This window comes from Melopsittacus undulatus, chromosome 13, assembly GCF_012275295.1.
Source record: "Melopsittacus undulatus isolate bMelUnd1 chromosome 13, bMelUnd1.mat.Z, whole genome shotgun sequence".
Taxonomy (NCBI): domain Eukaryota; kingdom Metazoa; phylum Chordata; class Aves; order Psittaciformes; family Psittaculidae; genus Melopsittacus; species Melopsittacus undulatus.
In genome coordinates, this window is record NC_047539.1 from 7,541,101 (window position 1) to 7,567,059 (window position 25,959).

The following is a 25,959-nucleotide window of genomic DNA, read 5'->3' on the forward strand; positions in this document are numbered from 1 at the left end:
ACTACATGTGACAAGCACTGTGACTGTCCAGGGAGCTGTAAACCCTGAAGCTCAAGGCTAACCTTCTGCGGAATCACCTAATTCTAGGGTCTCCAGAAGGTCTGAAAACAATCATTTATTTCCCCAGTTTCTTTCAAAGAGCTGCACAGTAACACAAGGGAGAGGCGTGACATAGCAACAGCAGTATCAATTCAACTGTAATTTGAAGTAGACTGTACAAAACTTATAAAATCAAAGGACACAACAGTCTTCACCCCATTAGAAAGCCCTCCTTATTGCCACTCGTAGTGTAAGTCACTCTGAATTCAAACACTTCCATTGGTACAAATAAGCTCTTTAGATATACACAGTGAAAAATTGCATATTTTGAAGTTGCCAAGATTCTGGAATGGTCAAGTTTGGTTTTATCTTAAAATCCTCTATTTCTGGAAAATGAATTGGTCAATGAATTCGTTCTGGTCTGCTTCAATTTTACACAGAGTCTCGTACTCTGCCTGATACCTGAAAGATAAAGTAGGTGGTCAGCAGCTCGCGTGCTGGGTCAGGACATTGCTTCTGAGCTGCAGAGAAGGGAGTTGGGCTCCAGAGTCCTCCACAGAGCAGCGGCTGCGTGAGCTGGACCCAAGGTTCTGCAGTGCCTCTGTGTGCTGGACAAGTCAGACCTCCCTGGCTTCCCCAGCTGCCCCATCTGCTGCTGCCCCTCGGTTTAGCCACAGACATCAGAGATGGACCTTAAGTGCACCCTTGGCTGGTGGCTCAACGTTGTCCACACGTGCTGTGCAGATGGGCTGCATGGACGAGCTGAGACAGTGCCCAGCAGCCATGCACAAAGGGGAGACTGACTTCCCAAACTCTGCAGTGCCCCAGAATACCCAACAGGTAACTCACCTCTGCAGCTGCATCTTCTTCTCAGCTATTAAAGCCTGAAGCTGCTGCTCCTGAGCTTCCCTCTGCTTTGCTATAGACGTGAGCAGGTTCCGTGCACCGATGGCCTGTCAGGAGAGGACAGTGCTGTAGCTGCCCTGGGATTTGTTAATGTGTTTAACCCCTCTCACTGCTGGCAGGCCGGGATTCAAGTGTTTCAGCCACACCAATGGTAAAGGAGGGTGACACCACAATACTGATGTACAGTCAGAAGCAGAACAGTGGGCCTGTTAAACACAGGAGTAACATGGCACTCCGGGTGCTCCTGTACGAGTCCTCCAGCCATCAGTGTCACAGAAAGGCCTGTTGGACACTGACAGCAGGGCCTGCTGATGCTGTCAAGTGTGATCAGCTGCACATACCTTCATCTTCTCGCTTTCTGTAGCTTTTGCCAGCTGATCCACAAGTTCAATCAAGCTCCCCACTATCTTCTGGAATTCAGCTATTTCTGCAAAGAAGAGCGCACGGTGAAGCACCATTCACAACACCCCCGCGCAGACGAACGCGTTCACCCCCCCCCCCCGCTGCAGTCCTCAGCTCCGCGTTATTTCTGGCGCTCCCGCACACAGGTACGCGTTCGGGTTCGTGGGACGAGCGGAGCGCAGCCCCGCTGCCGGCCCCTCTGCGGCCCCCCCGGCACTCACTGCCCAGGAAGGCCCCGCACTCCTCGCGGAGCTGCGCCGTCTGCTGCGCCGCCTCGGGCTGCAGGACCCGCAGCTTGTGCAGCTCATCCAGGTGCAGCCCCGCCGCACCCAGCGCCGCCTGCGCCATGGCCCGCTCCGACCGGCGCTCCCCGGCCCCGTCAGCGCCCGCTGCCACGGCGACGGCCGCGGGGCGCGCTGGGAGCCGTAGTCCGCTGGCGGCGCGGGGCAGGCCGGGAGCCGCGGAGCGCTTCCGGGTCGCCGGTTCCCAGCGGGGCGTGGAGGAAATGAGCTCAGGCGGTGGCCGCGGGCGGGTGAGCGGGCACCGGGCGGGCAGGGCCGGGGAGCGGCCCCGGGGGAACGCGTGAAGGAGCCGGAGCCCTCCCCGCTGTTCGCTGCCGTCCCCCGGGTAAGGCCCGCGCAGGCCCGGCTCGGCGGGGCCGGGGTAGCCCGGTACCAGCGGCGGGGCACTGGACCCCCGGTAGGACCGTCCCTTGCGCGGGGAGCACTCGGCAGGGCCTGGCTCCGGCGGTGTCTGAGCGGCTCCCAGGCCCACAGCGGGCGGGCAGGAAGGAAGGAGCGTGGAGACCCCCTGGAGCGCTGATGGATGCCGTGGTTAAAGGTTCCGTTGTTGTTTGCAGTGAAGGCCTCCTGGCGTGCTGGGTAACGAGCGCGTTAGAGCAACAGCACCGAGCCCTACCTGCGCGGGCGGTGCGGGGCGTTCTGCTCACGTTCTGCTGGGCTGGAGGTGTAGGTAAACCCCGAGTTGGTAGAGCGGGCTGAAAGCCTGGCTGTAGGGAGTACGAACAGATGGGTCGCTGTTGAAGTAGGAGAGCTCTGTGCATGGGCCTGTCTCATTGCAGAGGGCGTCCTCGCACTCTTCTTTCTGAAATAGGGGTGGCTGAGAGTTAGGGCAGGACATTGATGGCAAATGTGAGGTTAAGAGCCCTGTTTTTACCAGGGTTCTTAACTACAAGACAAGGTGTAGTTGCTTAGCCATTTATTTGTTATACATTAACATTATTATGTTAGCATTGTTTTAGCCATAACAGGTCATACTAAGCACCTATGAGTGCTTGGAAGGAGTTGTGCTACTTGCAGAATAGAGGCCATTCTGAGGGATTTCTCTGTACCTCTCAGCTGCTTCATCTGAGGAATGAACTTCCCTGTAACCCTCACACACAGTTCTTGGGGCTTCCCTGGTCAGCCCCACGTGCAGTGCCCCAGAGCTTCGGTTTGCACATGGGCTGCTCAGTGTGGGCATGGTGGTGGGAGAAGCTTGGTCCTGCCTGGTTGTGGGCTCAAGCTTGCCGTGATGGAAAACAAGTGTGGGAGCCCCAGTTGAAGTGTTTGTGGACAAATGGCGCTCTTTGGCACTAGAATTCTTAGAATTGGTTTGTGACTGATGATCTGCGGAGTGTCTGTGTTGCTTGTTATTTAATAGCTGTTGTAGCATTTACTTAATTAGAATGAGTTAAGAATAGCAGAATAACGTTGTGTTTTAGCTGTTGTTCCAAGTTCAGTAGTTATTCAGATCTCTGGCAATTTTAAGATACCATCTGTAGCTGCCACGTAATTTGCTGTGCAGACGGATGGATGTGGGCTTTTTCTCTGTTGAAAGCTGAGGTGGGGTGAGAAGGAAGAGGCTGTGGGATGAATAGCAGTATAATTAGCAGGTTATTTATTTATAAAGGTTACTCATGAGCCATAGGCACAGGGCAGAGAGGGGAGGAGGTAATTGTAATCTGAAAGAGTTTTAAAACAACAACAAAACCCCAAGAGCTAAATGCTTTTGAGAAGAAAGGTGGGTGAGAAACTTGTGTTTGTACTTTTCCAGTTACAGAACTTTGGATCTGGCCTGTTAGAGTTTTGTTCTTTGTTTCCATTTTGAGCTTATTGCTGATGGGAAGATAAAGCACACTGAGACTGGGGAGAGGAGACAGCAGTGAGCATCTCAATGGGTTTTTAATGGAGACAAATGTTCCACTGAGTGGATGTTCTTGGCAGGGAGAATGTGTTAATTTTTGGTTATTTTTTTTAATAATTGACTCTTGGCATTCCAGGACGAAGGGAGAAGAGTTTTGAATGAAGGGAGCTGCCAGGAAGTAGGATGTTATGGTCCAGCATTGCAGTGTGGAGGCATCTGAAAAGACACTTGCCAGTGCCTCCAGTTGAAGAGCAAACCCCAAGCCCCGCTGGTGCACCCACCCTGCTGAAGGGAGGGCAGAGAGCTCTCCCCTGGTGTTCCAGCTCTGCACAGAGTTGTGTTCTGGGAAGCTGAGAGGGAAACAGGTTCCAGCCCCCATTTGAGCTCAGACCATAGTGTTGTGTGGGGTTTGAAGGGGAAATAACAGGAAGCCTGGAAAAACTGAGTGTGCCTCAAAGCAGGAAGGCAACTGTAACGTGACTGCATTCATTGCTGCGTGAGCTGTCTGACAGAGCTAAATCCTGGTTTGTCAGTGTGTGCAGATGTGTCCTTGGGAATCTGCTGAAAGTATCTCTTCATGGGTTTGTTGTAAACAGACATTCCAGGCTCCTGTCCTGACCTCATGCCTTCCTGTTTTAAGGGCCCCATGGTTATGACAGCTTTTCCCTTGCTATCCTCGTCTGGTGACTCGTGACCCGTCACCAATCACGGCGGAGTCCATCAAGCCCACACTCTGCAGGGTCGTCATCTACCTCCAGAAGGAGATGTCGGGGGACACGTGTCTGACCACCACCCTCTGCCCGGCCGCAGGGCCCAAGCCCAAAACCTGCAGCTTCAAAGGGGGCAGCCTTGGCAACAAGTACGTGCGCCTCAATGTTGGGGGCTCTTTGTATTACACCACAGTGCAAGTCCTGACCAGGCACGACACGATGCTGAAGGCCATGTTCAGTGGCAGAATGGAAGTGCTCACGGACAAAGAAGGTGAGGAAATGTCTTTTGTTGTTGAGAATTTTGTAACAACAGTTTTGTAACTGGGGTTTGATGGTGTTCTTTAAAATACCTCAAGACTACGTTTGGTTAAGGATGTAGGAGAAGAGATATTCCAAAAATAACTTGGAACATTAGGCAGCCAGTTCCCATTGGTGCTATCAGTCCTCTGTGCTTTATAGAAATGTGCTCTTTTGTTACTAAAATTAACAAGCAGAAGGACTGGTTCTTTCCTGTGCTCACAGCTGGTGTGCGGATCCTTCATGTTGTTCTGAACAGACAGTCTGTGGGTTGTCATTTCTGTGGTGTCATGTAGTGGCATCATTGGAAATGTGCGTGTGGGGAGGGATGTTCAGTTTTCATCTTCAAATCTCGGCATAGCCGTGCTTGAGATGTCAAACTTTTTTTTTCCCTCCTCCCAGGGGCATGTTCCACTTGCGGTGATGCTGTGACGGTATTTCGCTGTCACTCAAGCACTACGTCACCTCCTGCAGGGCACTCAATATTGATTTGCTTTATAAAAATCCACCTTACACTATAGAGAGAAGACTAAGAAGGATGATCAGTATCAGCAATGGCTATGAGTGCTTTCGTTTTTCTTTCTTTCTTAGTCCAGGGCAAAATTACACTTTAGGAATGGGGTTTGTGTCACTGTGGAGGGGAGGCTGCGAGAGGTTGGCAATTATTTAACCTCTTGGTGTTCCTGAACACTCACATGCAAAAGCTCTTTTGCCTGCCCAGATGACATCAGTTTAAACTTGATGCACAGCAGTGTGTTTACTCGGGCTGAAACAACTCCTTGTGGTTTTGCATATCACACAAACCCAGTCCTCCTTGACTGGGTCTTGTTCAGCATTAGTACAAGTAACCCCAGTTAGCCCAGCAGCAGTGTATAGGAGCCCCAGCCTGAACGGAAAACAACTGACAATGGAAAACAGTCTGACAGCTACAGCTGCAGGCCCAGCAGTGGTTGGCGTACTTTCCTATGTCATTTTCTGTTCCTAGGTCCTAAAATAACACTCTGCTGCTGCCTCCTGCATTATGGAAGAAGGCTTGGCAGTGTATTAAGCCTTCTGCTGATGTGCATCCTACATGGCCATTGTTTGCTGTCGAGTCAGACATCCTGTTTCCTAGTGAACGTGACTTCAGGGGTGTTTTACAATTGCGAGAGCTGTCTGTCTCCTGTTTCCTGCCTGCATCCCTTCTCTGCTCCCTACTGATCTGTCTCTGTCCTGTTCTTGGCTCCTGTTTGGAGACCAGAACAACTTTCTCTTCATACTGGGTTTTCTGGGCCAGTCTGCCTTTTAGCATCTTTGAAACACTTTCTGTTCTATAACCAATTTCAGTTTGCTCGCAGACAGTAGATTTCCCTGAAGGAAATGGGAAGAGTACCATGTGGTGTTTAAGGAAGCATCAGGCTTATTTAACCTCTCCTAGCAGCTTTGCCTTGCCCCCTAGAGTTGAGGCTGCTGAAATGATGTGATGGTTATTTTTCAGGCTGGATCCTTATAGACCGTTGTGGGAAGCACTTTGGAACAATTTTAAACTATCTCCGGGATGACACAATTGCACTTCCAAAACACAGGCAGGAGATCAAAGAGCTGATGGCAGAAGCTAAATATTATCTCATTCAGGGCTTAGTGGACATGTGCCAAGCAGCCCTGCAGGTAAGTAGAAGTAGCCTGCAAAGCTTTTCATGGATGTTTTGCATGTAAAATTGACATAAGACAACTTGAGAGAGCATTTCATGGTCTTACAGATAGCATCAAGTCTTAGATGTACAGGACAGCCTGGAGGAAAATGAGACAGCAGTCAGGTGAGTTGTGAGAGCGAATCCAGGACGTTTAACAAAGCCAGGGTTGTCTTTGCTCTGAGTGCATGCCTGGGATTCCAAGATGCTTTGAGTAAGAGACATTTCCATGTGTCAGTTTTGTAAATAGTAAGCCTGTAGTAGCTTTATTCATTTTAGAAGTCTCTACATTCAGTGGATTGAAATCAGCTTGGTCTGCCAACTTTAGAATAAGGTTAGCCCAGATGCAATATGTAGAACTTATTATTAGGCTTAAGATTGTGAAATGGATGCTTCTTGCAGGACAAAACTCAGTAATTAATAAATGCCTCACATACTGGGTTCAACATACTTCTTGTATTCACTGAAAAAACACAAAGCCACACGACAGTTCTCCTTCTGGTTTGGAACTGAAAACCTTTCTTCTAAAAACAGAATGTTCTAAGGCCTTCCAATTAGCATTGAGCTGTCCTTAATTTGCTGCATGAGGAATCTGGAGTCACAGACTGTGCCACATGCTCTCGATTGTTGCTTTTGTATCAGAAGGGGCTGAAGTCCATTTGGTGACGTGCTGTTCTTGCCAAATGCTCAGTTCATAGTGGCTGAGGCTGTTATATGCGGCAGTGCTCTAGAGTTGATAGAAACTAGTGCAAACCCTTTCTATCCTTGCCTTCAAAAAGGGTGGAATAATAAAACCACTGAAACCAAGTACAACTTGAGCTCGGAGTCCTTTGCTGTAGCTGAGGACATCCACCTGCATCCCAGTATTTTCTTTCCTGCTGCCTTCTGGGGCTGAGCAACCTCCCTGCAGTATTCCTGGGTGCAGATCGGGGTAACGCTATGTGGTTGCTGTAGCAACACGGAGCTTGTCCTTTGCATCACACGGTTTGGAACATGGCTGGAGGGGTTGGAGGAGACAGCAGCAGTGCTTGGCTTTAGCATTTATCTCCCTTGAGTTTATTTACTCTCTTTCTTTCTTTAAAACAGGACAAGAAAGACTTGTATGAACCTGTCTGTAGCATCCCCATTATCACATCTCCAAAGGAAGAAGAGAGACTGATAGAATCATCAATGAAAGTAACTGTTTTTCCACAACTACCCAGTGAGAAACTGATTTTTTTTGCTAAATATCTTCAAACACAGACCTTAACCTTTTCTGCTTTTTCCCTTTCTCTCCCGACAGCCTGTTGTTAAGCTGCTTTATAACAGAAGCAACAATAAATACTCCTACACCAGGTATGTCAGGCTTTATCCCCATTGGAATGGGGAAGTTTCCCTTTGACTATGGGAGTGGAGGAGGATGTGGGATGACCTAAGTTGGGTTTTTTTGCTTACAACACTGCTCTTCTATGGATTTGAATGCAGTTAGTTTTGAGTGATGTGTATCTGAATGGGGTGTGAACACAGCAGACTGTATCCACTGAAGTCTAGTGTACAGTTCAATTGTGTAAGAAAGATGAACAGAGACAAGGGACAAGAGATAAGAACTGGTTATTAATATTGGCTGAAACTAGGTATAACTTCAGTCATGCAACACAAACCAGTAATGAGAGCATTACCTTGTCAGTGCAATGCTTTGATGCCTACCTCAGCTTAGCTTGATTTTTGAGTCTGCAGGTACCTCTACCAGCACTCTTTGACCTGCAGGCATTTTTGGTGTTCCAGTGCCTCTAAATGAATTAATTATTTGGTTACAAAGGGAAGTACCTGTTCAGCTCAGAAGCAACCCAGGTAGGGCCAGGGCAAGAATTTACTGGCTTTCCTCCTCTATAAAGAAACATTATATATTTAGTTTTATGCTGTAAATATCATGATCCCTTTGTTAAGATGCTACCAGAATGGCTTTGGGTTTTCCCTAGCCAGTCATTGAGGAGACGTGAGTAATCCTTTATGCTGTGCACAGTCCTCATTTTCAGCCTTTTCCATCTGAGATGCAATCTTGGAAGTTTTTTTCTCTCGACAAACAGTGTCTGGCTGTCAAGAGAGATGGATTCTAACAATCATGGTATTTCAGGTAGTCGGGAAATGCTACCTGTGGGAGTGCTGAAGAGCAGCCAGCTTGGTTTCAGCAGACTGCATTCTGTATCTGCCGTATCGGATTCCTCCCTGTGTCACCCTTTAGCTTACAGCTGTGATGCTAAAGCAGCACAGAAGAGCACATTATTCGCCCTGGTCTGGAAATGAAAACGTACCAGTAAGGAGAACAACAGAATCCTAGGTACCAGGAGGTGCTGGTATCTCAGCTAGCTGGAGGATTCTAATGATACCTTGCACATGAATCTGCATGCTTTGCTGGTGTTTGAATGAGGCATCCTTACTTAAAATTCCACACTGGCTGCTAGCAAGCAAAGATTTTTTCCTTCTGTTCTTCCTAATCAACAGTATAACAAGAGCTTTCTCAGTTGTGTTGTCAGTGTGGTCTAATAAGATAAATGGATGAAGATTTCCATGGTCTTTTCCCAGCTCTGCCCCTTTATAGAGGTTGGAACTTCTCATTGGCTGAATCCCAGATTGCTTTATCAAATGATTCTTGGGAGCTGAAGGCTTTGGTTGCACATCGTTCTTTTTGGGTTTAGCTCTGAACAGAAATACTTCTCAGACTAAATATTTTATGGCCCAGGTGAATAATCTCATTAGCAGTGTCTTGATGCACAAGTATTTCATTGCCTGCCTGGGCTACTTGCAAATGTCAAGATACGTATGAAGCATGATCTTGTGTCCTGGGTAGGTTTTTGGCAGCAAGGTGTGAACCTGGAGCATCTGGGTCCAAAGACCTTGCTTTTAGCTGGCCTTCTAACACGTGTTGGCTCTTTGGATTTTTCCTGTTATGAAGCTAAAGGGAACTGAAGTGAATATGTCATTTAGTGGTTTTGAGCATCAGTGAAGAGGTAGTTATAGCACATTGATGTAATGGTTTGGGAGATTGTGCTGTCGTTGTTAATTACATAACTTGACCTCTAAACGCTGGTGTGTTTGCTCATGGGCATCAGAGCATCTTATTTGTATCTGAAATTGGCTATTACCCTCTCTTTTCTTGGCAGCATATGGCAGTGAGTCACTACTTATTTGTAGTCTGCAGTTAGATCAATGCTTAAAGCTGTGGTGGAACTGGCATATAAATTCTGCAGAGATGGCCAACTGAAAAACCCCCATGTTCCTTCTGTTGTTGTGTTTCAGTAACTCAGATGACAACTTACTGAAGAACATAGAACTATTTGACAAACTCTCACTCCGATTCAACGGCCGAGTGCTTTTCATTAAGGATGTTATAGGGGATGAAATCTGCTGCTGGTCTTTCTATGGGCAGGGTCGGAAACTTGCTGAAGTCTGCTGTACCTCTATAGTGTATGCTACAGAGAAGAAGCAAACCAAGGTAATAAAGTTTTCCTATCTGCCCCTTATGGTTTAAAGAAAATCAGGTTGATGATACATCACAGAAATATGTAGATTTTGTATAACTAAAGCCAAATTGCTAGGGGCAAGCAATATCACTCAGTAGAAAAGCTTTGATAAGCCCTCCTCTCCTGCATGTTTGCTGTGTTTCAGCTGTGTAATCCTGCATATATCAGGAAAAGGATGTGTGTTCTTTTCTGTAGGTTGAGTTCCCTGAGGCAAGAATTTATGAGGAAACACTAAATGTCTTACTGTATGAAACCCCACGCGTTCCTGACAACTCCCTGCTGGAAGCAACCAGCAGGAGCCGCAGCCAGGCGTCTCACAGTGAGGATGATGAGGGGTTTGAACTTCGTGACCGAGTGCGCCGAATCCATGTGAAGAGATACAGCACCTACGATGACCGTCAGCTTGGCCACTAGCACGTCCTTCGAGGAGAAGGGGGTTGGTGTCAAGGCTCATGTTGATATTCTTTGAGGGAGATCAGGAAGTAGGGAGGGATCGGTTGGATTCTGTGGATTCATCTTCATTTGGCTTCTTGGCTCCGTAGAGAATCAAACGGGCATTTGTGCACACAAAGCAACACTAAAAGCCAAAGGGCTTTCAGAGACAAAGATGTTCATTTTGCACCATGTGCTTTAGATGCAGACTGGTCCCTTTTCATGCCACATGAGGAATGGAATTCAGGATGCTGATTCTGACAGTTTGTGGTTGTTCTTTAATGTCTAAAGACTTTGCCAGGTTTCTTACTTCCTGCAGAAGTCCTGCTCTTCCCGAATGAGGTGGTGGGATTTGAAAAGCCTTTCCCAGATACCTGCCGTGTTTTAGGGCTTTGTATAACAGAACTTTTAAGTTTTTAAGTCGAGATACTGAAGAGGGGACAGAGAGAACTTGAACATGACTACTCTTAGTAAACACTGTCTGATAACCCCCAGAAGAAATGGTTAGCTACCCTGTAGTCAGGTGCACTGCACGTGTGATTCTCCCACCTCCTGCCCCAGTACACATTCAAAGGTTTGTGTTCCAACATAGCTTATCTCTAAAAGTCATTAATTCTGAGGCAAGCTCTTCCAAAGAGATAAGAGTCAAGTTGTGAGAAAACCACCCCTTGTGGAAAATCTGTAATGAGTTGTCTTGGGAGATGGAGGGAAGGGGTTTGGGGAAGGAAGAAACCTTTTCAAGTAAGAAAACATTAGGAAGAAATTGTGGCAGGGTTGCCATTCTTGAGGCCTGTGATGGCATAATCCTGTTCATATAAACAATGGCAGTCTGGGAATTAGTTCTACATTAGTTTCCTCCTGTGGCTCAGAAGTGCTATTTGATGTGAAATTTCTCAGGCAGCAGGGGAAAAATGGCAGTGACTGCGGAAGTACAGACTAAACAGGCTAGATGATGTTCACATAGGGAAGGGTGAATTGTTTTGTGCTCTGAATCCCTTCTCGAGCATAGAAGTTGAAGTGGAAAGAGAAGAACAGTCATAAAGATCTTGTTCTATCATGAAACTGCAAGAGGCTTTTGGCACAGGAGAGGGGTAGCTTATACTGAATTTTAAACTGAAATAATCACTTCTGAGCGCTTGCTGGGTGCTTATTGTAAAGGGCCTTTCAGAAAGTTGGAGTCGATGCAGCTCTGCACCCTGGCTCTCTGAAAACAATTTCAAGTTTAGTATGAAAGGGCCTTACTGTATTTTTAGATGTTTGTGTGTATCTACCTTGCAGATTCCAGTGTTACCACCGCTCTAAACAGCGATCACTTGATGGCTGCTCTCTGGCAGCTCTGCGTCTGTGGCAGCAGTGGGTTGTGCTCCACAACTGCTTTCCTGTTCCCATGTTGTACATGAACATGGAAGCTTCAGATTCCATGATGGTTGGTCTGGAACTGTTTTGGCCAGTGCCAAATTTACGTATAAGTTTTAAAGCAAATTAATGCAAAAGCCTGATAAGAAAATAATCCCAAATGAATACAGTGAAGTCACAAGTAGAATTAAGATGGTTTGGTCGTAATAGAAGCAGTGGAGGGAACTTAAAAATGCTTTCCACTCATTTAGGCTTTTGAAGCTGAAACTGTTAAGGTTTGATAAGAAAACACTAATGGCTGCAAACTATCAGGATTTCACTGCCCAGCCAGGCCTCTACTTGTGTCAGGAATTCCCTTAATTCTCACACATTCAGGAGGCAGCATGGCCCTGGTATTGCACCTGCCTTTTTGTGAAAGGCCTCTTTAAAACTCTAATAACCTCTTTTCTTTTTATATTGTTTTTGTAAGTTGTTTTCCAGCTGCTTTTTCTATTGTGCCACTGAAGATACAGCTGCTGAGATGAGTTGTGACAAAGGTCTTGGTGGTTTTTTTTTTTCCTTTAATTCTGTTAGAGTGTGATGTGGATAGTTTAATTTTTTCCCCTCCACTGCTGCTATTTAAATTGCGCTGTGGGGGGTGCTTTGAGGCTTCCAGCAGAGCCTGTAGTGGTGGGGTCTTTGTCTGCACTTAATAGCTTCCATTTGGTCTATTGTACTTTTTTCATCTTGTAGCAGGTAAGTGCCATTTAAAATCCACGTGTGGCACTTCTGTGCCTTGGCAAATGATTTAGACTATCTTTTGTTGTTACTATCATAGTGAAGGTTACCAGGGTGAGTGATGCTGGTAGCCTTGCAAAACTGTGTTTAAGAGAAGCCGTCAACAGAAAAATGGCATCTTTGCCTTTCTTTTCCATGGGTAGTACAGGTATGGGAAGGAGCATATGCAGGAGAATTGAGTATCTGATCCACGTGCTAGTCCAGAGGGTTTCATTCTGTGGCTGGATTCTGTGATCCCAGGATTCATTCATGAAATGGATTCAAATCGTGAATTATTACTCTCTAAGAAGCAGAGAAAAGGGTGTGTTTTGGTTTATTTGGGTTTTTTTCCCTGTCTCCCATAGCCAACAAGTAGTATTAATTTCAGATTTGAATTTAGATGAAATTTATCTTGGAAACAAACTGTTTTGAGAACCATCTGGATTGTGAGAATCTTCTGAAAAGCGCAAAATAACTTCTTGGTATTTGTGGAATATGAGAACTGTAAGCAGTTAGGAATGTTCTTTAAATATATACAGATTGTCTCTTCATTTCACCTTCTTCTCTCATCCCCATTCATTCTCCCTTCTCTACCCCCAGTTAGTACTGACCACAAAGCATTTGCTTTTAGATTAAGATACGACTAGAACTGGAATGATGTTAAACAGTGCTTGGCCAGTGTGGACAGAATGCTGTCAGTCTGTCAGTTTTACTCAGAGTAGAAATCTAATTGCATAAACATCTATTCAGATGACATTTTTAAACCATGGTCTTGGTGTTCTTTGTCCTGATAAGATTTTTGAGGATGTGGCAGAGAGATCCCCGTTAAATGCCCATGACTGGCAGTGCTGTGGTTCCCTCCACTGGTGAACAGACAGGAATAGGAGGACAGCAGGAAATCATCTGTGGAGGTGTGCTATTCGGACATGCACCAGGCTGAAATGATGTAGTGTTAGAGAGATCCCCTCCCTCAGTGGGCTGCTGGTTTTTGATAAAATTTGGAATTCCTGGAGTTTTTTCTTGCCTAAATGCTTACAGAATTGGATCATTTACATGAAATCTCAGTAAGTGAAATGCAGATGTGGCTGCAGCTGTCACACAGTTCATGGGTTGAACACTTCTCTAGTACAGGTGATAGAACACTATTCTCTCTGGAGTCCTGCTCCAGTACAGTGTTAACTGAATGTCTTTTCCACCAAAATCATGGCATGAAGATTTTTAGTCTCTGTGCTACCAGGTTCCGATAGTTTCAAATACCTTAGTTTTGATGTAACACATGCTGTGTATTCTAATCCTAATTGTCTTTTACTTAATTAAAGTCTATAATTTTTTTGGCAAGAACATTCTAGAATGTAATTGTACAACCTGGTATAACAGAGAAAAAGTGGCACTGAAAAGGATGGTGCAGTTTTGAAATGCAGCATTCACTCATTTGTAGTAAGCTGTCCACCTCTGGAGAGGGCAGCCAGCTGTGCTTCCTAAGAGTCTTCTCTTCTGGCTTTATATCTCAAATTATGATCCCTATGAGGACAATATAGAGTTCTAACTATAGGCATTTGTCTACAAGTTAAGAGAATTGTAATGGATTCCTCCATAGACCATCACACTGGGTGTGTTTACTGGTGTGTTTGTGAATTTGTAGTATCCTTTAGGAGGAAGAATGCCTTTTTGCTTCATTTGTAATGGATGAATTCTAACCACATCAGCTTGCATTTGTTAGCTGCTGGAGTTCTTTCTGAAACCTTACTGTCCTTTTCACTCCCAAATTTAAGTGAACTTTTGCACAGTCAGATGTTAGATTGAGAGGAGGAATGGACAACATTAATTGCCATCTGTACACCAGTACTGTAATGAGGGGTTGCATGTTTCTGTAATGGGGTCCTCACATACTGCAAAGCAGCCTCAGTCTTTCACAGGAGAAGGAGACCTGGTGCCTTGAGTGAGTGTGTGATGTTAAAAAGCTTCTCAGTACCAGTGTTAATTAGGCAATAATGTCAGAAGAGAGAGCTCTGCAGGGGAGCAGCCTCCAACTGCTCCTAAATGCCGAGACAAAGCTAAATGTTTAACCTTCACCTTGACATTTAGATTTTGAAGCAGGAGACATTTATCCTATGGTAATGTTCCATTCCACTGGCTTCTTATCTCTTGCACTTCTTGGTTAAAATATAAAATAACTGACAGAGACTGGGAGGGCATGGGGGGGGGGGGGGGGGGGCGGGGGGGGGACTGGTACTATGGAGCTATTGAAAAGCTGCGCACTGCTTGGCACAAAGCTGTTTGGGGTTTTTGTCAAAGTTTCTTTTTCTCAAGGTTTTTTGATTTCCAGACATAATTCACTCTAGGAAATAGCGATGAAGTATTCCTTAACTGAATGTGTCTGGCCCAGCAGTCCCTATCTTACGCAATTAGATTATATCCTCTGACAATCCTTGGCATTAAACCTTTACAGCCAGATTTCACACCATCCATTCTGCTAGGAGAGCTGAGGTTTTATTAAGCCATGAGTGGGCATGAGTCCTGTTTCCAGCTTTGCCACTAACGCAGTGATGTACAGCAAGCCATGTTTTCTGTAGGTGCATAATTTTTCCTCATCTGTAATAAAATGGTGGTAAGACCCTCCCCTACCTCAGAGGGACATTGAAGCTTAATTTAATAATAGTGCAGGTCTTTGGATTTTTATAATATATCCAGAGGATAGTAAATATGATTTCTGATCTTGTTTAAACTGACATTCTGGGATCAAGTTGTTTTCTTATAGCATCAGGCTTGGTTTTATTTGTATGTCTAACTTTTAAGGCTCAGCCTTATGGATAAAATAATTAGTTAATGCAGTAACCATATTAGGTCTTGATTAAAATGTTTTTTCTTTTATCAGTGCATTAAATGGAAATGGAACACTAATTTTTAATAAAGTGTTATATTTTGTCTTCTGTCATTTTTTTCCAGCATCAAAACTTTTTATTTGTCTTGTCGGTCTCTGTGTTGTTGTTCTGCATTTGAGTTGTGATCCTCACCATGAATTTAGGATTCCTGAACCATGGAATTACTGGATCAGCAAATGGGTTTTGTGTTAGATGGAGCTGTTGCTGCGTTTCACCCATGCCTTGCAAGTGCTGGCTGTGTGTAGGAGGTGTCAGTGTACTTACAGGTGCTCTGCAGACAACCGGCTTTGATTTTCTCTGGGCTTTCCTTTAATTGTAGAACAATTCAGTGGCTGCGGTGGCTTTTCATGTTCATGGAGATAACTTCATTTCCTGGTAAGAATCACAGAGCAGTTTGATATTGCATGAAGTCTACACAGTTTATATTAGCACAAAAGTAACTCACTTGTATTTTGAAATCTTTAACATTGACAGAGCAGGCCTGGAGGGAATTAGATCCAGAGGTTTGGTGTGTGTTCTGCAGTAGCCGTGCCATTGAGGTAGCCAAGATAACCTGTCTGTTCTATTTAGCTATATCTATGTAGCTGTTCTATTTAGCTATATCTATGTAGCTGTTCCTTTTACTGCTGTCACCCTGCCTTTTGAGCTAAGCCACAGGGGTTTTTATTGCAAGCAACAACTGCAAAAACTATTCTGAAGGGTATTGGGTGTATTTGGAAGAAGAAACCTCTCGTGTCACCATGGTTTCCAGTGCATGCAGCCTGTGCTACCACTTGTGCTGTTGGGAATTGTTTTACCTGATAGGTGGGTGCTCCTACCCTGACTTTGTGCTGGTGGAAGCAGCCATAGTGGTGGGACTCTGGGTGTGACTGGGTGATAGGATTCAGCCTCTCTGCTGCCTCTAAGAAATGGAACAGCTTTTCTCCTCATTTCCCCTCCTGTGCCTGCTCTAACCGAGGTCTCTGCCTTGCCCTTGGTGCTGCCCAGCTCCTGCCATCTCCTTTCTGCACCGTTCCCTTGGGAGCTTTCCCTTTGCTGGGCATTCTAATGGCATCTTTTCCTTTGCAGCCATAGCTCAGGTAGGGTTTGCAGCAGCAGCTGGAGGGCTCTGGTTTATTGAGTATCCAGAATACCTGTGCCGAGGGAATGACTTTTGCCTACATTCTTATTTGCTTTGGAAGGAAGAGCTTGAGCACTTTCTGAGCACTCCCTGTGGCTCTGCCAAGTGTTGTCCTTTTGCCAGGATCGAAAGTGAACCAGATGAGTCTGCTGCTTACTCTGTGAGTGGAAAACACGGGAAGATGCTCTAGAGAAAGCACATATAGCGTGTCACTAACCTCATGCTTCAACCTCCTCCTTCCCTTCTCTAGCGAGGCCGGTGTGCCGCAGCCGTGCTCCGGTACCGATCCGATGGGCTCCCTGGATCGAGGCTCCTTCAGAGCCGGGTTGGTACCGGCGGAACCGGGGCCGCCTCATGGCCGCGCCTCTCCTCACCTCAGAGCATTCCCGCCGGGCCTGGCCCCGCCCCCGCGCCGTTGCCATGGCAACCTTGGGGCGGGGGCGGCAGGTGCGGGCCCGCCCGCTGGCCCCGCCCTCCGCCTGACGTCACGGCAGTGGCGGAAGATGGCGGCGGGTCCGCGCGGCGCGGAGCAGCCGCGGCCGGGAGCGGTGGAGCCCTCAGCCCGCGGTCAGCGCTGAGCGCGGCCCCGCTCCCGCTCCGCCATGAGCTGCTCGGCGGACGCCGTGAAGGAGAAGCTGCTGTGGAACGTGAAGAAGGAGGTGAGGGGAGCGGGCGATCCCCTCTGTGGGCCGGGGGGCTCCATGCCCGGGCGGGCTCGGGGCCGTCCTGCGCTCCCTCACGCCGTGCCGGGCTGAGGTGGCGGCGCGGCAGTGGCTCGGTGTCCCCTGCAGCAGCAGCAGCGATCGGGAGTTCTCCCGGCGTACACGGGATAATCCTTGGGGCGGATCGGTGTGAACCTGCCGGGGCGGTGAATGGAACCGGAGCTGTTGGGCTGCAGGTGTTCGACCCTTGGGTCCGGTGCAGTGCGCGGCCTCCCCGCCGCCGGGTGGGTAAAGAGCGGCTCCGCTTTGCCCGGCCGCTGTCCTGCTCCGGGAGCACGCTGGGTCTGTGGGGTGCTCCCTGCGGCCCCGGCTCCCTCAGCACCCGATTCCTGAGGGGGGTCTGTAGCGGGAGCAGGCCCGGCTCCCCCCGCGGGTCTGTGTCCCGTATTGCTCGTGACTTAACGAACTTCTCCGTAGCTGTGAGCTCAGAGGAGAGAGGGGCAGGTCCCGAGGCACCCTTGGGTGAGCCCTGGCTGCAGCGTGTGCCCCTGCGGTGCTGGGGCTGTGCTGAGCGGAGGAGGCCGCCTTCGTTCGGGTGGTTCTTTCACAGCTGTGTGGTGCTGGGGCAATCTGAGATCGATTTCAGATCAGCCGCCAAACACTTGGTGGGCAAATGGGGATGGTGGCAAATCTGCCACACTTGTGTTTGGACTGGTACACAAGGACATGATCCTGCTTGAGTGAGGCTATGGCTGTGCTGTAAGGGCCAGAGCAGCTCTGCTCTGGAACCAGGCTGAGAGAGCTGGGCTGGGGCAGCCTGGACAAGAGAAGGCTCCTGAAGGGGAGACCTGAGAGCAGCTCCAGTGCCTAAAGGGGCTGCAGGAAACCTGGAGAGGGGCTTTGGACAAGGGCCTGTAGGGACAGGCCAAGGGGAATGGCTTGAACCTGCCTGAGGGGAGACTGAGCTGAGCTCTTAGGCAGAAGCTGTTCCCTGTGAGGGTGCTGAGGCGCTGGCACAGGGTGCCCAGAGAAGCTGTGGCTGCCCCATCCCTGGCAGTGCTCAAGGCCAGGTTGGACACAGGGGCTTGGAGCAGCTGCTCCAGTGGAAGGGGTCCCTGCCCAGGTTGGAACTGGATGATCTCAAGGTCCCTTCCAACCCAACCAATTCCAGTACTCTGTAGTAGCTCCTCAGTCTTCAAAGAACAATGCCCCTTCCCTGGGAGGATGCATTCCGCAGGACAGAGCTCCTGCTGCACTTTGTGTTTGGACGTTTGGACGGAGTGGCTCTTGCTGTGGAGCAAGGTTCATGCAGAGAACAGTTGGGATGCTGTTTGGGGTGCTATGGGGAGAGATGCGTGTGCTGTGAGCACACCTTGGTTTGTGAACATGTCTCAGGTGGAGCTGCCGGCTGAGTGAGTGACCCCTGCCCTTGAGTCCTGCATTTTGTGGCTCTGTGGCATTGGGAATGTATCTGCCTGTTCTTACACAGGAGGTCAGTGAAGATGTAATGTTTATCCATCACTGCAATGAAATGTAGTTTAAAAAACTAACTGTCCTCCTGCTCCTTCTGCTCCAAGTCACAGCTGGGGAAATGAGAAGTAGTCAGAGAGCAGGACTCGTTAAAGCTCATGTGAAAAGTACTTGCTACAGCCAAGGAATCTGGTGCTTCTTGGTGTTGAAACCACAAAATACCAGCTGGTTTGGTCAGTGTAGGTTGACTGGAAGAAGTAGAATGCGGTCAGCATATGAAGAACCATCTGCAGGTACTGATCCCAGAGTGACCCAGCAGCAGCAAGCTGCAGGACACCCAGCGTGTGTTACCTGTTGCCTGCTCTCCTGCTGAATGCTGTAGCTTAATGCAGCCATGAGCCTGCTTCTTCATTTAGAAGTCTTAGCTTAAATGAGGACCTTTGAGCCAAGCTGGTGTAAGGTTTGATTTGGGAGCGTGAGCACTTGCTCTCCTGGGTTAATGTTTAAATATATAAATAAATGGGAGAGATGTTTTCCAGCACTGCAATCTTGTGCTAATGTACGAGATTGAAAGTGAAATGGATTTTCATGATCCGAGCCAGCTCGAGCCAAGGAGAACAAGTGGCATGTAATTAAAGAATATGAAGCTAATTTGTTTGTAGTCTCTAAAATGTTTTTAATTGGACTTGAGCTTTTAAATTACTTGGATAATGCTTGAAAGTGTTACTTGTGCCTCCTGTGTCATCTGCAGTTCTGTTTTGATTTGTTTTTTTCTCTTCTCCAAACCCTCATAAATGCTCTTTTGCAGCAGTTATATTTCTTGGCTTCTGGGGAATTGCCCTGAGTTTTATATCCTAAAACAGTCACGAGAGCTCTCTGACTGTGTGCCCTGTAAGGCAGCACCTCTTCCCTGAGCGCTGCACGGATGTGTGGGAGTCCTTGCCTGCCCTGCTCACATGGGGACAAATGGCATCAGGAGACAGAGACACCGGGAGGGAGATTTTACCTTTCGATAGTGATCCATCAGTGGAGCCAGGGCATGGATGCAAACCACTCGTACACCAGCCTCAGATCGTGCTGCCCTTAATGGCAGTAATTAACTTGTTCCCATAGAATCTTCAGCCTCATGGGTTTATTCTGTGTGATTTTCACACAGCCATTGACACCTGCATGCGTGGTTTGGGCTTTGAAAGCTGGGCTAGCCTCATGTCCATTCTGGAAGTGATCATTCCCTTCCCTTGTCCTTTAAACCCAGGCTCTTCTGCCCATTGAATTATTTCCATGTAACCTCAGTATCTAATGGAGCTCAGAGTAAATGTATTGTGTGTTGTTTGCACCAAACCGATTAAAATCTAGTTGTCTTTGCAAAATGCTTGTCTCCAAAGTCACTTGGTGCAAAGTGGTTTTCTATTTTATTTCATTTTGGTTTTCTCTCTCAGCAAAAGCTTTTGCTTTTTTCCTTTGGGAAAGGGTAATGTTGTTTGCTTTTTCTCAGATGGACTTTCAATTCCCACCGGTAGAGCCTGTATTTTGCTGGCTGTAACAGAAAGGAGGACATGTAATGTGTTTTGAAAATTTGACTCTAGCAGCATTCGTGCTGAGGCTGTTGTAAGTTCACATTTCAGACAGTTATGTCTCTCTGCAGGAAAAGCTGTGGTGACAAACACACTCATAAACCAGGCTTTGCTCTGGCCATTTCCTTCTACCAGCTAAAACAGAGGGGGTTTGCCATTTTTGGGTTTAAACAGAGCGCGCTTCCTAACTGTGAAATGAGCAGGATAACAGTAACCAGAGCAGGCTCACCCTGGAAATTTTCAGCTCACAAACACACCTGCTCAACTTAAACCTGAAATGCAACCACTTTTGAGGAGAAATAGGGTACTTATTTAATACCTTATATACACAGCACCCAGGCTTTCATCAGGAGTAACAGTCAGTGCAGCAGGAGCGATCAATAGATGAGATGAACAGTGACTACACAAACTAAAGAAGGTACAGATATAGGATTTCTTCTCTTGAGGAGGAAATGCTGTGGGGTTTAACTGTGGTCCTGGTTATGGCAGTATTTTACGAGCATCGTTCTTTGCCTTGGATGCTGCATTGTCCCCATGGTGTTTCCTCAGAGTCCATCCTGATGCATGGTTGGGGAAGATGCTGCAGCCTGTGTCTGAACAAGGGGTGCTGGCTCGAAAGGTTCCTCACCCTGATGGTTGCAGGGGATGGAAAAGGCAAGGTCTATTCCAGCCCTGTGCTTGTGAATATATTAGTATATGGTCAGTGCGTGTTGTGTCTTGGTTGCCTCCGTTTCTTTGAAGGCTGCTGCAGAATTGGGATTTATTTCCATTTTGAAGGCTTCTACATAACAACAATTTAAAAAAATTAAAGGCATTTATCTTGTGTTTTTCTTTGGTGAAATTAAGTAATCCATATGTTCTGCCCTGTGCCTGACTGCTGCTGAAAGTTTTGGCTGATGTCGAAAAAGTCAGAGCAGTGATCCATTATGGCATTGTGCACAAGCTCATCAGCTTCTATTGCAGGAGCTTGCTTTGCTCTACCTGAATAATGCTACTGCAGGGGATTCATCACTCCTCAAATGCCAGGATCTTCACTTGCATGGCAGAGCTTTCCCATCCCATCTCCTTCCACCTGAGCAGGTTTCTCTTGAGGCATCTTAGTCCTGTGGGCAGCTCCATCCCTTGCAGAGGCAGTAGTCAGGAGTCTGGAGAGATTTCCTTACCTGTGCAGGTACAGGGGAACACAGAGCGTGGGCTGTTGCTGTCTCTTTTAATGAGATCAGTTTGCAGTTTGGTCAGGTCCGCTGGTATCTGCAAGTGGGTGTGTGTGGGCTTGTGCTCGGAAAGCTTCATTGACAAGCGCCTCTGCAGAGCACAGCAGCACAACAGTAGCAATCCCCACAAAGAGCTGCACAGAATTACAAGGAAAATAAGTAACAAGCTTGTGTGCCATTTCATAAGGTCATAAAATCCCAGACTGCTTTGGGTTGGAAAGGATTGTCCAGCTCTAACCCCTGCCACGGGCAGGGACCCCTTCCACTGGAGCAGCTGCTCCAAGCCCCTGTGTCCAACCTGGCCTTGAGCACTGCCAGGGATGGGGCAGCCACAGCTTCTCTGGGCACCCTGTGCCAGCACCTCAGCACCCTCACAGGGAAGAGCTTCTGCCTTACCTCCAACCTAAACTTCCCCTGTTTCAGTTTGAACCCATCCCCCCTTGTCCTGTCACTGCAGTCCCTGATGAACAGTCCCTCTCTAGCATCTTGTAGCCCACTTGAGACACTGGAAGCTGCTCGGAGGTCTCCACACAGCTTCTCCAGGCTGAACAGCCCCAAGGTTCTCAGCCTGTCTTCAGATGGGAGGTGCTCCAATCTCCTTGTATTCCCCCCTGTTTGTCCTCCTACCCCTTTTTAGCTTTGAAACATTTGATTTAGCTCCTTGCCTGGAGCATCCCTGAGTTTTGTGGCAGCGAGGAATGACGTGGGATTAAAGAACGCTGCATTCCAGCTTTTGAATCTTCATATCTACTCTCTGTGCCCTGAAAATGTGTTCTAATAACATTCCCTAACTCCTGAAAACATGCAAAGATTGCCCTGCACTTGGTGGCAGTTGGGAAGATGCTGGGTGCCTGCCTCCAGAGGTCCTAGATTCAAAGCCTGCTGATGATCTGACCGTGTGGTGCTGCTCTATGGAAGTGGGGCTCCTTACTGCATGTGAAACCTTTTACTTTCTGATTTTTGATACACATTAAATAATACATTGAGTTAATAAAGAGTAACGATTGGGCTGTGCTTGGGAATGTGTGATAGCAGGGAATTGGCCTCTGAGCTCTAGAGCTCTTGTTCCTAGTAAACGACTTCTTCCTCCTTGAATTGAATTCCAGTTACTTCTCTCTGGGGAGCTGAGACTGAGATCAGCCTCCAGTATGAATGGTGCCTGAATTAATGCCTTGAGATCTTGAGTCACAAGTGCATGTCTTACCCTGGTGCAGCTCTCCTGTGCTTCCTCTTCTGTCTGCCTCAATGCTGGGGGCACCCAGAAGTACTTCATTCCTTTACTACATCAGGCCCTTCACTTGCTACATTAGATACAGTCTTCATCTGGTGGATGAGGGCTGGGGGCACCCAGAAGTACTTCATTCCTTTAGTACATCAGGCCCTTCACTTGATACATTAAATGCAGTCTTCATCTGGTGGATGAGGACAGCTTGCAAAGGTTGGGTTGCTGTCCTTTCACAGGTGGGCTGGCTGAGGCAGGATGAGCTGTCTTGGAGGCAGGAGACGGCCCTGCACTGTCCCTGTGCTTCCTTGCAAGCTGGGTTTCCTGGAACCTGCTGCCTCCCACGTGTGGAAACATGGGTCAGGATCTGAGCTGGAATTTAACCATCAGAGCTGTGCAGCTGTCCTGTCCCCTGCCCTTTGCTGCCTGTGTGCTGTTACCTAGATGATTGCAAACCTCTAGGTGAGGTCTGGAACAAGTTTTGTTGAGCTCCTGACAAGGCAAAGAGACATCAAGCTTGCAAATCAACAGTGATGTGAATAAAAACATGAGGAGGGGGTGGCTGGATAGGCAGGGAAATTGGATGCTTCCTGTGTGAGCTCCCATCTATGAGACCTTCTCACACCTTTGCTTCTTTCCTGATGATCTCTTGCTCCTCCACCTCCCACTGCTTTATTGTAAGGTCCAAAGTTTTAATAGCCATGTTAGAAATGGCACAGGAAAGAAACAAATTGCCTTGCTAGGAGTTCATATTGTTCAGCTTCAGTATGTGAACAGTGAACCAGGTTTTATAAAGTGCAGAAGACTTGCTTGGAAGTCCTCAGATATAAAACATGTTCTGCTTTCAAAGCCTCTTACGTTTTTGCTTCCTCCCTCCTCACCAATGTTTTCTTTGCAACCCAGAGGGCTCGTGTTTGGTAAGAAGCCCAAATTCTGTAGGATCCACCTGATCCAGAATTGGGGACGAGAAGAACTCCATGTATTGAAAGGCTCGTGCAGCAAGAGCTGGAGCTGCAGACTGCTGCCAGCCGGGCTGGGGGTGTAGGAGTGGGCCTGGAGGCCTCGGGATGAGCGCCAGGGGAAGGCTTGCTTGGTGACAACATCCAGAATTGGCCTCACACATGGTCCTACCGGAGGAGGAAGCCCTCCAAACTGGAGAAGGCACCTTCAGAGCAGCTGCCAGCCCATCATCACAGCAGCATGAGTTCATCAAGCACTGCACCTGCAGCTTCTCCTGCTTCCAGTGCTGAATGGGAAGGCTTAAAACCTTTGGACCTGTCAGCACTGCAAATGGTAACCCAGCTAGCTTTAAACTGGTTATCTTGGGTACCAGATGCAGCCCAATGAGAGCTGGGTGTGCACTTGCCACCCTACTTAGGAGCATGGGCTGAGGTCTCCTCAGTACACAGAGCCTCTACAGCAGGAGGCTGACCATTGCTGTACAGCTTGCACTGGTACTCAGTCCAGATCAGGCTGGTACATAGCCCATGGTGCTGAGTTTGATGATAAAGAACAGCACACAGTGATTACTGCCACATACTGTGTATTGGATTCCAGGACTGCTGCAAACGTGTTTTTCCAACTTAACAAAAGGAAGAAGAGTATCTTGTGAAATGTCCTGCCATGGCAGCACTCACTTTCATATACAGAAAGTGATGTGGCATTTACTTAGACAGAGTGTCCCTGTAATTATAGCTCACAAATGAGAGAAGCCGAAAATAACTATGGATTTGTATGTGGAAAAGTGAGTGCTTCATGGCCAGGAAGGAATGAGTGTCTGATAAATGAGCTGGCTGGGGCAAATAGGTTTCATCTGGTGTAACGCTGAGGAAGCCATTGGACGAGCAGTAAGCTTGCAGATGAATGGAGTTTGTGTGTTTTCCTCCTTAATTTTGAAAGTCATTAATCTGCAATGAATTCCCGCTAGAGTTTGACTCATCAGTCTTGAAACTGGGGAGGAACTTTGTTTAAAGCAGTAAGAAGTGTGATAAATAGAATGATTTTATTTGCTGTAATTGTTAAACTGTGTCTCACAGCCAAACCCGAAGCTCCTCTCTTCTCTATATGTACTGTCTTATTTCTGTATAGCGTCTGGCGCAGCAGAGCTTTGAGAGCATCATTTGTAATAACTGTGCTGGTTTGTGTTGGGTCTTAAAACCACTTTTTCCTGTTTGTTTTAGGTGAAGCAGATCATGGAAGAAGCTGTCACCCGGAAATTTGTACATGAAGACAGCAGTCACATCATCGCCTTATGTGGTAAATGACACACAAGAGCTAACACTACATAATCTTACTTCTCTTATAGAAATGTATTTGCTGTCAGAGGTAAATGCAGGGATTTAGATACTAGAAATCCTGGAGTTCAGGCCCGTGTCACCTTTTGTTTTCCTTTGCCACTTTTGTGTGTACGTTGCAAACAAGAAACTCTTATTAAAATGTCATTATCCAAAATATTGTAAGGTAGTGCTGAGAAGTCAAGCTATGTACTATAGTCAGTATGTGTGTTGGCCTATGAGTCCTCGGCTGCTTTCTCTTCATGCTTCACATTGAAGCCTAACTGGGAGTGATGCTGAGAGTGTCTGGAGAGCAGCCATCATTAAACATGTCTGGATTTCACAGAGCAGAGGTTTGCAGCCAAACATACCCAGTTTTGTGTTGATGACAGTGAAGAGGTTAAGAAGAGTGGAAGTTAGATTTGGCTTTGGAGATAAGTGGGCTGTTCAGGCAGAGCAGCATTGACACGTGTTACTGAGCATAGTTGCCTTTTCCTGTTACAATACTGAAATTCCAGCTTGCTCTGCTGTGTCATTGTTATGCATGTAAGGCTAATCTTTCACTAGCCTGCTTGCTGTTTCCAAGTCATCCTTTGCTTACAGCTTAGGAGAATTTGTTCATCCCTACATATTGAGGAATGTAAGATTTGGCCATGTTTTCTGGTTCACATTTTATTGCTATTAACACAGACTGGAGCTGTTTCCTCCATTTAGCTTGTGGTTATATTAAACATTCCCATTTTAGCTACAGCATATCTGTGCTATACAGAGGGGGAAAAGTAACTGAGGCAAATGGGCCTGAGCTGAGAGCAGGGGAGGGAAGCCTGAGCCCGTGCCCTGTTGCAGGCTGCCTGCTTGCTCTGGAGAGCTCCTGGTGGTGTGTGTGTGTTCTCCATGTTGAAGGTGCATTCTGCAGGATGTGCTGCAGTGTTGATGTAAGGCTGGTGGGGCGGCAGCTATTTCTGTTAGAGTCTGCTTGGCCAAAATTAGGAATACTCTAAAATCTCAATGTTTCTCCCTGCCTTTCACTGTGATTCCAGTTGGGTTTATGTTCTGAATTGTGTAGGGTCTAAAGAGCTAATAACTCTCCATGGGTGGCCTCATTACTGCTCAGCAATCCTACCTGTCCTAAGGAAGGTTTCCTGCCTGCAGCTGCTTTGAATGTAAGACTTCATTAACTCTGGACCAGAAGCAGGTGATGCTGAATATTCTGCTATTGCTTCAGCTGAGTGAATGGAGAAACCATTCCCATCAGATGTGTCTAATGGCTCCTGGCTGGGGCTCTCCTCCCTGTGCAGTTCTCTTCCTTCCCCCACTCCGGTTTCATGT

At 47.3% G+C, this 25,959-nt stretch overlaps 3 protein-coding genes across 8 annotated transcripts in view; 2 read left to right on the top strand and 1 right to left on the bottom strand.

Moving 5' to 3' along the window:
• Nucleotides 1–179: 179 nt before the first annotated feature.
• Nucleotides 180–1,767, bottom strand: IFT20 (intraflagellar transport 20). The gene is made up of 4 exons (XM_034068894.1): nucleotides 1,569–1,767; nucleotides 1,287–1,372; nucleotides 889–992; nucleotides 180–501 (listed from the first exon to the last, which is right to left on the bottom strand). Exons 1-4 carry the CDS (start codon nucleotides 1,693–1,695, stop codon nucleotides 420–422), a joined length of 399 nt encoding a protein of 132 aa, XP_033924785.1. The 5' UTR covers nucleotides 1,696–1,767; the 3' UTR covers nucleotides 180–419.
• An 87-nt stretch (nucleotides 1,768–1,854) lies between these two features.
• Nucleotides 1,855–14,409, top strand: TNFAIP1 (TNF alpha induced protein 1). 3 transcript variants are annotated; one of them, XM_034068879.1, is made up of 7 exons: nucleotides 1,855–1,879; nucleotides 4,133–4,473; nucleotides 5,977–6,146; nucleotides 7,256–7,345; nucleotides 7,452–7,504; nucleotides 9,446–9,641; nucleotides 9,865–14,409. In XM_034068879.1, the coding sequence occupies exons 2-7, from the start codon at nucleotides 4,257–4,259 to the stop codon at nucleotides 10,081–10,083; spliced, it is 945 nt and encodes a 314-aa protein (XP_033924770.1). In that variant the 5' UTR covers nucleotides 1,855–1,879; nucleotides 4,133–4,256; the 3' UTR covers nucleotides 10,084–14,409. The 3 variants fall into 3 exon arrangements, with proteins under 3 accessions (XP_033924770.1, XP_005154443.1, XP_033924771.1); XM_005154386.4 differs by lacking the exon at nucleotides 1,855–1,879 and adding an exon at nucleotides 1,898–1,974; XM_034068880.1 differs by lacking the exon at nucleotides 1,855–1,879 and adding an exon at nucleotides 2,031–2,187.
• Nucleotides 14,410–16,760: 2,351 nt separating this feature from the next.
• Nucleotides 16,761–25,959, top strand: part of SGSM2 (small G protein signaling modulator 2) — a 44,146-nt gene continuing 34,947 nt past the window's right edge. For 2 of the 4 annotated variants that reach the window (XM_034068844.1, XM_034068846.1), the window contains exons 1-2: nucleotides 16,761–16,874; nucleotides 24,538–24,613. In XM_034068844.1, the coding sequence (XP_033924735.1) occupies nucleotides 16,818–16,874; nucleotides 24,538–24,613 (133 nt within the window). In that variant the 5' untranslated portion in view covers nucleotides 16,761–16,817. The remainder of the gene's footprint in view (nucleotides 16,875–24,537; nucleotides 24,614–25,959) is intronic. The other 2 variants (XM_034068845.1, XM_034068847.1) reach the window with 1 other exon arrangement.

Bases quoted from the DNA above. Each gene is read 5' to 3' on its own strand.
- IFT20 (XM_034068894.1), bottom strand. From the start codon at position 1,695: ATGGCGCAGGCGGCGCTGGGTGCGGCGGGGCTGCACCTGGATGAGCTG. The intron at 993-1,286 runs GTATGTGCAGCT...CTCTCCTGACAG, and splicing joins CAGAAAGCGAGAAGATGAAG to GCCATCGGTGCACGGAACCT. The intron at 502-888 runs GTGAGTTACCTG...TTTATCTTTCAG, and splicing joins AAGAAGATGCAGCTGCAGAG to GTATCAGGCAGAGTACGAGA.
- TNFAIP1 (XM_034068879.1), top strand. From the start codon at position 4,257: ATGTCGGGGGACACGTGTCTGACCACCACCCTCTGCCCGGCCGCAGGG. The intron at 6,147-7,255 runs GTAAGTAGAAGT...TCTTTAAAACAG, and splicing joins TGTGCCAAGCAGCCCTGCAG to GACAAGAAAGACTTGTATGA. The intron at 9,642-9,864 runs GTAATAAAGTTT...TCTTTTCTGTAG, and splicing joins CAGAGAAGAAGCAAACCAAG to GTTGAGTTCCCTGAGGCAAG.